Source organism: Chiloscyllium punctatum, chromosome 4, assembly GCF_047496795.1.
Source record: "Chiloscyllium punctatum isolate Juve2018m chromosome 4, sChiPun1.3, whole genome shotgun sequence".
Lineage (NCBI taxonomy): Eukaryota > Metazoa > Chordata > Chondrichthyes > Orectolobiformes > Hemiscylliidae > Chiloscyllium > Chiloscyllium punctatum.
In genome coordinates, this window is record NC_092742.1 from 17687106 (window position 1) to 17701944 (window position 14839).

The window sequence follows — 14839 nt, forward strand, 5'->3', positions numbered from 1 at the left end:
ATGTTCCTGTTAGGTTGAAAGGCTGGTAGGTGTAGGGAATGCTGATGACTCTAGAGATTGAGGGTTAGTGTTAAGCATATGTTGGGTATAGACAGGAGAGATCAAGGGAATCCTTAGAAGAGTATAAAGGCAGTCGGAGTTAACTTAAGAGGGAAATCAGGAGGGCAAAAAGGGGACATCAGGTAGCTTTGGCAAATAGGGTTAAGGAGAATCCAAAGGGCTTTTACAAATACATTAAGGACAAAAGGGTAACTAGAGAGGAATAGAACCCCTCAAAGATCAGCAAGGTGGCCTTTGTATAGAGCTGCAGGAGATGGAGAAGATACTAAATGAGTTATTTGCATCAGTGTTTATTGTGGAAAAGGACATGGAAGATAAAGAATGTGGGGAAATAAATGGTGACATCTTGAAAAATGTCCATATTACATAGTTGAAAAGGGCCCATTAATTCCTACTCTGTTTCATCTCTGCCAACCAGTTTTCTATCAACCTCAATACAATTCCCTCAATCCTATGTGCTTGAATCTATAATCCCGCACAATAATCTCTTACATGAGATTTTATCAAACGCTTTCTGGAAGTCCAAATATACCACATCAACTGGCACCCCCTTGTCAACTCTTCATAGAATTCCAACAGATTTGTCAAGTATGATTTCCCCTTCATAAATCCATGCTGACTCTGTCTGGTCCTACTACTGCTTTCTAAATGCTCCACTACAAAGTCCTTGATAATGGATTTGAGATTTTCCCCACTACCGATGTTAGGCTTACTATAATTCCCTGTTTTCTCTCTGCCTCCCTTGTCTTGCTATTTAACTTGCTCGCCTTAACTACTGTACCATATTCAAATTCTGTTTATTCACTAATGCTTTAGATTCCTTCCTACCACATATCCCCACCGCCCCCACCACCACCCCAAACCTAGCTTAAAGCCTCCAGAGTAGCACAAGCAAATCGTTCTGGTACCATATTGTTTGCCCTCCAGTTCAGGTACACTGCTCCCATACCTCTGACTATGAGAGAGGCACCCCCATCCCCTTCAGAATGTGCACAAAGACCTCCCAACCAGGCCTGTGAGCCATCTGGGTTTTCTTTTATTCAATGGTAGGATGTGGGCATCACTGGCTGGGTCAGCATTGACAGCCTGTCCCTGTTTACCCTTAAAAAGATGGTGGTGAGCTGCCTTCTTGAACTGCTGCAGTCCATCTGCTGTGGGTTGACTCACATTGCCATTAGGGAGGGAATTTTAGGATTTTGACCCAGCAATAGTGAAGGAACAGCAATATATTTCCAAGTTAGGATGGCGAGTGGTTTGGAAGGGAACCTGAAGGTGGTGGTGTTCTCTTGTATCTGTTGCCCTTGTTCTGCTACATGGAAGTGGTCGTGAGTTTGGAAGGTGCTCTCTAAGGATCTTTGGCAAATTTCTGCAGTGCATCTTATAGATATGACACACTGCTGCGACTGAGCATTGGTGGAGGGAGTGGATGCTTGTAGATGTAGTGCCAATCAAGTGGGTTGCTTTTTCCTGGATGGTGTTCAGCTTCGTAGGTGTTTTTGGGGCTACACTCATCTAGGCAAGTGCAGAGTATTCCATCACACTCCTGACTTGTGCCTTGTAGATGGTGGCCAGGCTTTGAGGAATCAGAAGGTGAGTTACTTGCCATAGTATTCCGAGCCTCTGACCTGCTCTTGTAGCCACTGTATTTATATGGTGAGTCCAGTTGAATTTCTGGTCAATAACTTCCAGGATGTTGATCGTGGGGGATTCAGTGATGGCAACACCATTGGATGCCAAGGAGCAGTGGTTAGCCCGTCTCTGATTCGCTTTGGTCATAGCTTAGCATTTATATGGTGCAAATGTTGCTTGGCACTTGTCAGTCCAGGCCTAGATATTTTCCAGATCTTGTTGCATTTGAACATAGAGTGCTGCAGTGTCTGAAGAGTCATGAATGGTGCTTAACATTGTGCAATCATCAGCAAACATCCCCACTTCTGGCCTTATGATGGAGGGAAGGTCTTTGATGAAGCAGCTTAAGATTGTTGGGTCTAAAACACAACCCTGAAGAATTCCTGCAGAGATAACCTGGAGCCGAGATAACTGGTGTCCAACATCCATGACCATCTTCCTATGTGTCAGGTATGACTCCAATCCTCAGAGAGTTTGCCCCCTTATACTCATCGATTCCAGTTCGGGTAGGGCTCCTTGATGCCACACTCTATCAAATGCAGCCTTGATGTCATTCTCATCTCACCTCACCTCTCAAAATCAGCTCTTTTGCCCATCTTTGGACCAAGTCTGAAAGGAGGTCAGGAGCTGAGTGGCCCTGGCAGAACTCAAACCGGGCATCACTGAGCAGGTTACTGTTGTGCAGGCGCAGATGATAGCACTGTTAATGACACCTATCACCACTTTACTGATGATTGAGAGCAGACTGATGTGGCAATGATTGGCTGGTTTGGATTTGTCTTGCTTTTTATGTACAGGACATACTTGGGCAAAGTTCCACATTGTCAGGTAGACACTAGTGTTGTAACTGTACTGAAATAACTTGGCTGGGGAGCAGCAAGCCTTCAGTGTTACTGCCGGAATGTTGTCAGAGCCTGTAGCCTTTTCAGTATCCAGTGCCTCCAACCGTTTCTTTGGTATCTGTAATTCTGGGGACCACCGGAGGAGGCCAAGATGGATCATCCATTTGACACAAGCTTCAGCCTTACCTTTTGCACTGATATGCTGGGCTTTTCCATCATTGAGGATAGGAATATTTACGGAGCATCCTCCTTGAGTGAGTTGTTGAGTTCTCCACTGCCATTCATGACTAGATGTGGCTTAGATCTGATCCATTGGTTGTGGGATCGCTTAGCTCTGTCTACCACTTGCTGCTTGTGCTGTTGGTCATGCAAGTAGCCCTGTGTGGTGGCTTCACCAGGTATCACCAGGTTTCACCAGGTGGCTTCACCAGGTTTGGTGGCTTCATCTTCCGGTATGCCTGGTACTGTTCCCGGCATATCTTCCATTGGTCCCCTGGCTTGATGGTAATGGTCGCGTGAGGAATATGCCAGGCCATGGCGTTTGCCTCTCTGTCTCACCTTGCCAGTCCACCAAAAACAAGGAGTCTGCCAAGAATGCCCAGATTGTGCTGAAGTACAATTCTGCTGCTGCTGATGGCCCACAGCACCTCATGGATGCCCAGTCGAGTGGCTAGATCTGTTCAAAGTCTTTCCTATTCAGCACGGTGATAGTGCCACACAACACAATGGATATTATTCTCAATGTGAAGGCGGGACTTTGTCTCCATAAAGACTGTGCAGTGATCACTCTTACCAATACTGTCATGGACAGATGAATCTGGAGTTGGCAGATTGATAAGGATGGGGTCAAGTATGTTTTTCCCTCTTGGTTCAACTCAAGTGAGTAACCAAGGCGGGGGGGGGGGAAGGAATTGGCTAGAAGGGAGCAGAACTTTTGACACATGGTTTCAAGTAATGTCTTTGGTTTCCCCAAAGTTGAATTAAATAAACTTCAGGATCTGCCCAAGTCTGGGCACCAATGAAAGGAGTCACCAGTACAGATTCAGTCAAAACATCTGCAGCAGAGACAGTCAGCAGCTGACTTTTCAGTGAAATAAATAAATCCTGTCATGCGAAGATCGTGTATTCTTAAAATGAGAGTTTAGCATCTAAGGGGTGGTATCAATTAGTACGGCTTCACGGGAAGGGTAATGGAAAGCTGGAACTTTCACCTTCAAACCATTGTTCTCATCAGGGGGATCAACTGAAAACTTTTAAAAAACTGGGATCTAAAGATTTTAGGCAAAAGAAACAACACCTTCCAAACCAATGACTATGTCCATCGAGGACATGGACATGGAGTCACCACAACCTTCAAGTTCCCCTCCAAGCCACACACTATCCTGACTTGGAAATTATCACCATTCCTTCATTGTCGCTGGGTCAACATCCTGGAACTCCCTCCCTTATGGGCCAACCCACAGCAGGTGGACTACAGCAGTTCAAGAAGGCAGCTCACTCCCCCTTCTCAAGGACAACTAGGTACAGGCAATAAATGGTGGCCTGCCAGTGATGTCCACAAATGAATAAATTGTAAACAAAACAGTTTGGTCACAACCCTAGTTAAATGTAAGGTTAGGTTTGAAGACCTCCTCCTGTTCCTAAATAGATTGTGGCGATTCTGAAAGGAGGAAGAGAATGGAGGAGCAACGATTTACTGGAATTATGTTATAGTAGGTAATTGTGGAGCATTTCAGTGTCACCCCCTCACAGCTGGACAAGACAGGATGTTGAAGAAGGATATCACAATCAACTACACTAAACTCCATTGAGAGGATAAAGTACCATAGTCAGAAAGGACAGCTAACACTTTGGGGGCTGAGTATTAATATGTCATCATTGATCATCACAATGGAGAGAGAGAGAGAAAAAAAATATGGGGGAAATCAGTGGATGTGGCATACACAGATTTTGCAGAAGGCGCTTGAGATTCCATCAAAGACATACAACTGGTAAGCATTACTGGTTTCAGTCCGCGTGAAATACTTTCAAATTCCATACTGACAGCTATCTCTTGAAATGAATTTCACACCTTTTGCATGGCAAAGTTGGCTCACACTGTCAACAATCCATATTTGTGGCATAGTTACCTTCCATGGCTCCAACAATGACATAAAGCATACCCTCAGTTCCATTTCTGTAATCTCGTACACTATGTAACAGATAAACGATCTGACAAGAAATATCATGAAGTCATTTTGTTTGGGAAAAGTGCATGACTGAACATAAGCAATAATTTCAGGCTCTTCAGTTTCTCCTGCAACCACACAAACCCAATAATAAAAAACATACACATACAGATGAAGGACAACTTCTAATTGAGAAAACTGACATTCCGTATTTTAATTCCTAACTCAATTTAAGCCTGGCTTCTCAGACCCTTTGTTTGTCTCACTGCCTCTCTGTCTCATCTTGCCCTATCCACAAAGACAAGTCTGCCAAGAATGCCCAACAGAACATTCAGGACCAGAGACTTACAAACATAATGGGCTTGGTCTTTATCGATTAGCAAGACAAGCTAATGGATTACTTGTCTGCAGACTTTCCAGAAAACAAGCTCAGTACTGGTGTGAGATGCTTTGTTTTAAATGCCCAGTATTAACATTTTGGTGATGGCGACCACAATTCTGTGACTTTCACCTTGGTTATGGAGAGAGATAGGTGCGCACAACAAGGAAGTTTTTACAATTGGGGGAAGGGAAATTACGATGCTGTAAGACAGGATTTGAGGAGTATACGTTGGGAGCATAGGCTGTCAGGGAAGGATGTGGTGGAAATGTGGGACTTTTTCAAGGAGCAGATACGACGTGTCCTTTATATGTATGTACCGATCAGGCAGGAAAGAAATGGTCGTGTGAGGGAGCCTTGGTTGACGAGGGAGGTTGAATGTCTAGTAAAGAGGAAGAAGGAGGCTTACATAAGGTTGAGGAAACAAGGTTCAGACAGAGCAGTGGAGGGATACAGGATAGCCAGAAGGGACCTGAAGAAAGGGATTAGGAGAGCTAAGAGAGGGCATGAAAAATCCCTGGCGGATAGGATCAAGGATAACCCCAAGGCATTCTATGCGTATGTGAGAAACCTGAGAATGACGAGAACGAGGGTAGGTCCGATCAAGGACAGTGGTGGGAGACTGTGTATTGAGTCGGAAGAGATAGGAGAGGTCTTGAACAAGTACTTCTCTTCAGTATTTACGAACGAGAGGGACCGTATTGTTGAAGAGGAGAGTGTGAAACGGACTGATAAGCTAGAAGAGATACCTGTTAGGAAGGAAGATGTGTTGGACATTTTGAACAACTTGAGGATAAACAAGTCCCCCGGGCCTGACGGGATATATCCTAGGATTATGTGGGAAGCAAGAGAGGAAATTGCAGTACCGTTGGCAATGATCTTCTCGTCTTCACTGGCAACTGGGGTGGTACCAGGGGACTGGAGAGTAGCGAATGTTGTGCCCCTGTTCAAAAAAGGGAATAGGGATAACCCCGGGAATTACAGGCCAGTTAGTCTTACTTCTGTGGTAGGCAAAGTAATGGAAAGGGTACTGAGGGATAGGATTTACGAGTATCTGGAAAGACACTGCTTGATTAGGGACAGCCAGCACGGATTTGTGAAGGGTAGGTCTTGCCTTACAAGTCTTATTGAATTCTTCGAGGAGGTGACCAAGCATGTGGATGAGGGTAGAGCAGTGGATGTAGTGTACATGGATTTTAGTAAGGCATTTGATAAGGTTCCCCATGGTAGGCTTATGCGGAAAGTCAGGAGGCATGGGATAGAGGGAAATTTGGCCAATTGGATAGAAAACTGGCTAACCGGTCGAAGTCAGAGAGTGGTGGTAGATGGTAAATATTCAGCATGGAGTCCAGTTACAAGTGGAGTTCCGCAGGGATCAGTTCTGGGTCCTCTGCTGTTTGTAATTTTTATTAATGACTTAGAGGAGGGAGTCGAAGGGTGGGTCAGTAAATTTGCAGATGATACAAAGATCGGTGGAGTTGTGGACAGTGAGGACGGCTGTTGTCAGCTGCAGAGGGACTTAGATATGATGCAGAGCTGGGCTGAGGAGTGGCAGATGGAGTTCAACCCTGCCAAGTGTGAGGTTGTCCATTTTGGAAGAACAAATAAGAATGCGGAATACAGGGTTAATGGTAGGGTTCTTGGTCAGGTGGAGGAACAGAGGGATCTTGGGGTCTATGTACATAGATCTTTGAAGGTTGCCACTCAGGTGGATAGAGTTTGTAAGAAGGCCTATGGAGTATTATCGTTCATTAGCAGAGGGATTGAATTCAAGAGTCGTGAAGTGATGTTGCAGCTGTACAGGACTTTGGTTAGGCCACATTTGGACTACTGTGTGCAGTTCTGGTCGCCTCACTTTAGGAAAGATGTGGAAGCTTTGGAGAGGGTGCAGAGAAGATTTACCAGGATGTTGCCTGGAATGGAGAGTAGGTCGTACGAGGATAAGTTGAGAGTTCTCGGCCTTTTCTCGTTGGAACGGCGAAGGATGAGGGGTGACTTGATAGAGGTTTATAAGATGATCAGAGGAATAGATAGAGTAGACAGTCAGAAACTTTTTCCCCGGGTACAACAGAGTGTTACAAGGGGACATAAATTTAAGGTGAAGGGTGGAAGGTATAGGGGAGATGTCAGGGGTGGGTTCTTTACCCAGAGAGTGGTGGGGGCATGGAATGCGCTGCCCGAGGGAGTGGTAGAGTCAGATTCATTGGCGACCTTTAAGTGGCATTTGGATAGGTACATGGATGGGTGCTTAATCTAGGATAGAAGTTCGGCACAACATCGTGGGCCGAAGGGCCTGTTCTGTGCTGTATTGTTCTATTCTATGTCTATGTTATTTTTCCAAATTCTGTGGGAAAAGGCTCTTAAAAAGAATGACAAAAGCTAAAAGAGGGAGAGTGCATAAAGTTCAATATACCCTCATCACCATTTGACTGGAAAACATGAAACATACTCTTGGAATAAGGAGGGGAGTAACACTCTGGTGGTTCTCTCTTGTCAGACTGCATTTCCCTGAGGATCCAGGACAGTCCTGCAAAATTTCACAAATCTATGCCCATGTTTTAACATTTTCTTCGATTCTCTTGAATCAATCAGGTTTTAAAAACAGTGGAAACCAAACTCTCAATAGTGTTCTCAACAAATGTGATGTTATTTATTTTATCCTCCTCAACCCCTCATAACTGAAGCCTTTCACAATAAGTCATCCCTAACACCACCTCATCTGTTTTCCAATTCAGGTGTTTCCATCCTTTACCTATACAATAGTATCCAAAAGAAGTCTAGCAATGGTTGATCTTCCTACCCCTTTGCTATTACCTCTGGAGTTCCCACACATCCATCCTTGCAACCTCATTCCCATCATCATCTTCAGGTGCCCTCTTGGTAAAATCATCCACAACCATGGGCTACCACACAAGTGGTACCTCTCCACGTTCTCTCACAATTCTCCTGCAATCTCACAACTTGGAAATACTTTTGCAGCCATGGGGGGTGGACTTTGATCCAGCTGCAGGTACAAGAAACAGCAATTTGCTTCTCTAAGTGGTGTGCACCTTGAAAGGTACATGCTGCCCTGGTCCTTCTCGGTAGTAGGGGTCACAAGATTGGAAGGTGCATTCTAAGGACCCTTGAGGAGTTCTTGCAATGCATGTTGCAGATGATTTTACACTTTGCTGCCACAAAGCATCAGCAGCAGCGGGTGAGGTGTCAATCAAGTAAGCAAATGGTGGACAAGCTTTCAGGAGTCAGGAATTGAGTTTTTCACCACATAATTCCTACCGTCTGACTTGCTCCTGAAGCCATAGCATTTATACAGTTGATTAAATTGTTTCTGGTCAATGATAAGCTCAGTATGTTGATAATGAGCAATTCAGTGATGGCAACACCTTTGACATTCAAGGAATGATCGTAAGAACGTCTCTTGTTGGAAGTGAGCATTGTCTGGTATTTCTGTAGCGTGAACATTACTTGCCAATTCTGAGTTCAAACCTGGACATTGCCAGTGTCTTGCTGCTTTCAGATAATGGGCTGCCTCAGTATTGAAGACTGAGAGAAGATCTGATAGAGGCTTTCAAAATCATGACCAGGCTGGATAGAGTTGATAGAGAGAGGCTGTCCCCACTCTTAAAAGAAGAAAAAGCATGATATGGCAAAGATCTAAAATGATCTGCAAACAAAGTAACAACAAAGTGAAAAATACTTTTTTCACACCAAGTTGTTAGGGTATGGAATGTACTGTCTGGACAGAATGGAGGCAGGTTCAACTAAGGTTTTTAAAAGGGCACTGGATGAGTATTTGGATAGAAATAATGTTCAGGGAAATGGCAAGAGATTGGCACTGGGTAAGAGAACGGCACTGGGTAACAGAACCACTTTTTTTTTAAATTCATTCAAGGGACATGGAAATCACAAGCCAGCCAGTATTTATTTCTCATCCCTAAGAGTCCCAAAGAGTCAACCACACTGCCGTGGGTCTGTCTCATGTTGGTCAAACCAGGAAAGGATGGCAGATTTCCTTCCCTAAAAGGACACTAGTGTACCAGTTATTTCTGACAACTGACAATGGTTTCATGGTCATCCCAGATATTTTTTATTGAATTCAAATTCCACCACCTGCAGAATTTCAACCACGGCCCCCAGAACATTACCTACATCGCTGGATTTATGGTCTAGTGATAATATCACTAGGCCATTGCCTCTCCATCTTCTCTGATGAAGAGTCCCTAGACTCGAAATGTTAGCTCTGCTTTCTTCCCACAGGCGCTGCCAGAAGTGCTGAGTTTCTCTAGCAATTTGTTCTTGGCTCAGGTTAAAGACTTCATCCCAGGGCTGTCATATCCAGCAATACAATACTGCAGTGGAGTATTATCACACACAAAGCATGAGAGGAGGTTGACATTTGAATAGAAGCAATAGCCAGAGGAATACGTATTACTGAGCCAAACTGGCACAAGAGTCTTTCCCTTTGAAATCTGGTTTGCCTTGGTAGATAAAAGACAGCTTTAGGAATTTATAAATATCTGTAAAAGCCACCTGCTGAAGTAGTAAATCAAGGTTAGTTTCTTGCCAATTTTCACCCATTCCCTCTCTTAACTCTAAGGAGGGAAAATGTTAACATGGATCCTAGTGTGTTCTTCAGAAGTGCTTTGCAGACACTTCACACTCTAAGTATTGTTTTGCAAATGAAGGTACCAGTCCTGAAATTTAGAAGGGGCCAGCAACACCCTCCCAACGCCAATCCCGTGCTCTGATTGTAAACTTTACAGGAGAACGTGCAGTCAAATTCATGTCTAGTGGAGGACATCACAGCTTCCTGGTTCAATCCTGCTCCTACCCGGTACCCACCAGATAATCAGGAAGATGACCTCAGTGGAAAATGGGAACGGTGGTGGCCAGCTCCCTTGACAGTGAAGGGCAAGAGCATATACAGACTTTTTGGACAGTGGGCCAACCATGCTCAACCAGCCAGTACTTACAAATCTCAGAATACAGTGTCAAGGACTGGATTTGACAACAGTTACTCACTAATCCAAACTGTGCTGATAACTACACCAGAAACCAATTTAAGATTGTCATTTAATCATAGAGAATTTTATTTGGTGCATCAGAAGCAACAAATACTCACACACAGGACTCCACGATAAAAACAGTTGAACATTATTTGGTGACAGATTCTTATGAGCTCATCAAGTTGGCTCCACCATTCAATGAGATCATGAATAACCTGACAGTCATCAATTCCACTTTTTCTGCCTTTTCCCAAAACCTTTAATTCCCCAAGTGAATTAAAAATCTGTCTGTCCCAGCCTTGAATATATTTAATAGCCAGCCTCAATAGCCTGCTAGTTTTGGACTTCACTCTTTGACTCTATAACAGCCCTCTGCGGTAAAGAATTTCATAGATTCACTGCCGGTGAGAAAAGAAATCCCTTCTTATCTTGTCTTGTCTTAAATGGGTGACTCTTTGCTCTGAGGTTATGCCCTTTGGTCCCAGACTCTCCCATAAGGGGAAACAAAAAGATCATTAGCAAATAGGAGTACAAGGATTAATCGGGCACTGCTAATATTGATTTAGGAAAGGCAAGTCATGTTTGGCAGCTATGCTCTATTAGCAATTGACCAATGGACTATTTATTTTCTCTGAGCTATCTTAATGGAATTTCAGAAGATGTTTGATAAGATGTCTCATATAAAGCTTGTTAGTAAGGTTCAGGAGCATGGTTCTAAAAGAAAATAGATAAAGCAATGGAACAATAGGTTAGGTTAACCAAATATTGCTCTGTTGCAGCAAAGTTTCAAGTAATGTACCTGAGACGCCAGGAGGAGGTCAAATTTTGCCCAGTCCAGTATTTACATGAATAAATCTGCAGTTATTACATCAATGAAGAAGCTTCCTGTATAGAATTACCTGCTTCATTTCCTATATTATAATATGGAAACTTTGAAAAATTGACAATAAAGCATTTCAGAAGAAGAAACTTTCACTTTTTAAAATTCATTTATGATGAAGATGTTACTGGTGAGGTTAGCCTTTGTTGTCTACGTCTAATTACTCAGAAGGTAGTCAAGAGTCAACCACATTGTTGTGGTTCTGAAGACACAATTAGGCTAGACCAGGAAAATAGCAGTTTCTTCTCCTAAAGGATTGTAGTGATTGGAATGGGACCAGATGGATTTCATTGACTATGAGATCCCTGATTAGGGCTGTTAACCTTGGTCAATCAGGGAGCACTGGCTGACAGATATAAATAGGAGAAAAAGTTTTCTTTAAAAAAAAAGAGAAAAAAGAAAAATAGAAAAATGAAAATAAATAGGAGATTCTGAGAGTCTCCTCACTCTAGGGCCTGGCTCTGGGCTAGCTGGTCAGAGTTAATTTACTGTGCATCATGTAAATAAATGGCGAATTGGTGACGGGATACTGACCTCTGTATAGTTATTTCATGAACATTTGTGAACCACTGGTGTTTTTCTGACAATCCACAATGGTTACATGGTCATCATTAGACTCAGAATTTTAAGTCAATATAAAAAATCTGGAATTATATCATCTGCCTTGGCAGAAACAGCATCTCCAGTTCATTACCTGGTTCTCTGGCTTAATAGTATAACAATAAGACATCTTGTTTTTTATTTTCAAGTCAGGATGGTGAGTGGCTTGGAGGGGAATTTACAGTTAGTGGTGTTTCCATGCATCTACTGTCCTTATCCTTCTAGATGGAAATGATTGTGGTCTTAGAAGGTACTGTCTAAAGATTTTTGTGGAGTTTCTGCAGTGAATGTTGCAGGTAGTATACACTGCTGCTTCAAGTGAGCATAAGTGGTGGAACAAGTGGATGCTTGTGGATGTAGTGCCAATCAAGCAGGCAGCTTTGTGCTGGCTGGTGTCAAGCTTCTTGGTGCTGTACACACCCCAGCAATTAGGGAGTATTCCAACACCGTCCTAACATGGGCCTTGTACATGGCAGATGTGCTTTGGGGAGTAAGGAGGGGAGTTACTTGCCACCGTATAGAAACAGAATGTCCATTTCAGTGCAAATGCACTTGTGGTAATTTTCAAAATTCGCTAGACTCTGGGGCAGTTCCAGCAGATTGGAGAACAACAAATGTGATACCACTATTTGAAAAAGGTGGTCAAAAGATGGGGATTATAGACCAGTCAGCTTAACTTTTGTAGTGGGGAAAATGCTCAAATCTATTATTAAGGAAGAAATAGCAAGCCATCTAGATAAGAATTATTCCATTGGGCAGATGCAGCATGAGTTCATGATAGATAGATCATGCTTAACTAATTTACTAGAATTCTATGAAGACATTATGAGCACAGTGTACAACGGGGACCCAGTAGATGTGGTGTATCTCGATTTCCAAAAGGCATTCGCCAAGGTATTGCACAATAGGCTGCTGCATAACATAAAGATGCATGGCATTACAGGTAATGTATTAGCATGGATAAATGACAGCTTAACTAACACTAAGCAAGAAGTGGGGATAAATGAGTGTTTTTCTGGTTGGTGATCAGTGACTAGTGGTGTGCCTCGGGAATCCGTATTGACTGCAATTATTCACAGCTTACACAGATGATTTGGAGTTGGGGACGACATGTAGTGAGTCAAAGTTTGTGGATGACATTAAGAAGAATGATAAGGCAAAGGGTGCAGAGGACTATAAAACTTTGCAAAGGGACATAGATAGTATAAGTGAGTGGGCAAAGGTCTGACAGATGGAGAACAATGTTAATAAATGTAAAGTCATCCATTTTGGTAGGAGCAACAGGAAATTGGACTATTATTTGAGTGGTAAAAAAATGCAACACTCTGCTGCAGAGAGGGACCTAGGTGTCCTTGTTCATGAAACACAGAAGGTTGGTCTACAGGTGCAACAGGTAATTAAGGCAGCAAATGGAATTTTGTCCTTCATTACTAAGGGGATTGAGTTTAAAAGTAGGGAGGTTATGTTGCAGCTGTAGGGTGTTGGTGTGGCCAAACCTAGAGTAGTGTGCAATTTTGGTTTCCTTCCTTGAGAAAGGATATACTGGCACGAGGAGGTTCACTCGGTTGATTCTTGAGTTGAGGGGGTTGGCTTGTGAGGGGAAATGGAGTAGACTGGGATTATATTCATTGGAATTTAGAAGAATGAGGGGGGAAATCTTACAGAAACATAAAACTTTAAAGGGAGTACAAAAGATAGAAGTGGAGAGGATGTTTCTACTGGCAGGTGAAACTAGAACAAGGGGGCAGTGTCTCAAAATTATGGGAAGCAGATTTAGGACTGTATCGAAAAGGAACTTCTTCACCAAGAGGGTTGTGATTCTATGGAATTCCACACCCAGTGAAGGAGTTGTGGCTTCCTCACTGAGCGTTTTTAAAGCTAAGATAGATCATTTTTTGAACAGTAAAGGAATTAAGGGTTATGGTAAGAGGGCGGGTAAGTGGAGTTGAGGCCAAAAAAAGGTCAGCCATGATCTTACTGAATGGCAGAGTAGGCTCAAAGAGCCAGAAGGCCTACTCCTGCTCCTATTTCTTATGTCCTTACATATTCCTAGCAGGTGTTCAGGGTAGTAATAAGGCCAGCATCATGGGCAAGGAATCATGGAAAGAGTTCAGTACAGACCGTGGAATTAAGTAGTAAGTACACTTACAACTTTTGCAGATGCTAGTTAGACATTATCAATACAACCAATGCTGGTACTACAGTTATGTAATTTTGCATGCATATTTGGACACATCCCATTATCAAACTTCATTTCATTACCTGAATGGTTTTATGTAAAAATTTCACATTGCAGAACTGACCTTTCACTCCCTCATGCAACTGAAAGTAATCATTCTGTTTCCACATACCCTGCACGCAGTGCTAGTTAATCAAACATATATATCATAGAATATGATAGAATATCATAGAATAGCTTTATTCCTGATGAAGGGCTTTTGCCCGAAACGTCGATTTTTACTGCTCCTTGGATGCTGCCTGAACTGCTGTGCTCTTCCAGCACCACTAATCCAGAATCTGGTTTCCAGCATCTGCAGTCATTGTTTTTAACCAACAAGTCCAAAAGTCAGTCACAAACCAAAAAAGAACAGAAATTACTGGAGAAACTCAGCAGGTCAGACAATAACCGTGGAATAGGGGGAAAAAAAAGCAGAGTCAACGTTTCGAGTCCAATGACCTTTCTTCAGAACTTCAGACCTGCTGAGTTTGTCCAAATAGTTTCTCTTAGATTCAGACCTGTTCAAAAGCTATAACTATGCTTCCTTTGCAGTCAGGGCCTAGCGCTACAGTTGCTGGCGATCAGGTTAAACGCCGCTCGCCTGCAGTGCACTTACCGACTACTGTCATCACCCACCTTCGCCCTCTGACACTTGAATAGCCCTATCCCATACAGATGAGGGAACAGTCCACCCGCGCGAGGTGCGCCGGGACTTGTAGTCATCTTTAGTCTTGCCTGTCCTTTGTGTCTAACAGACTTCCCAGTGGAGATAAACTACAACATGTCTAACCTACGGTCAAAACGGTGGAAACCCAGCCCGGCTTTTTACATTTTAGTTCACTAGACCGGGTGAGCATCGCTCGTAACGAGGAAATATAAACATTGACATTTATCAGAAAACTAACATCAATCAAAAAAAAGGTCATGAGACCGACGAGAACCCGCCAACGGCAGGGATGTCGGCGACTGTAACAGGAATGGTGGAGCCTCGGGCGGGCAGACGTAAAGGCGTCAAGGGACGCTGATGACGTCAGAAGCAAGGGGGGGAGGTGGATAC

The 14839-nt window shown here is 43.3% G+C and overlaps 1 protein-coding gene across 1 annotated transcript in view; it reads right to left on the minus strand.

The window, feature by feature from the left end:
* adck1 (aarF domain containing kinase 1) overlaps positions 1 to 14438 on the minus strand; it is a 567898-nt gene extending 553460 nt beyond the window's left edge. The window contains exon 1 of the mRNA XM_072568152.1: positions 14399 to 14438. Within this exon, the coding sequence (XP_072424253.1) occupies positions 14399 to 14411 (13 nt within the window). The 5' untranslated portion in view covers positions 14412 to 14438. The remainder of the gene's footprint in view (positions 1 to 14398) is intronic.
* Between the last annotated feature and the right edge of the window lie 401 nt (positions 14439 to 14839).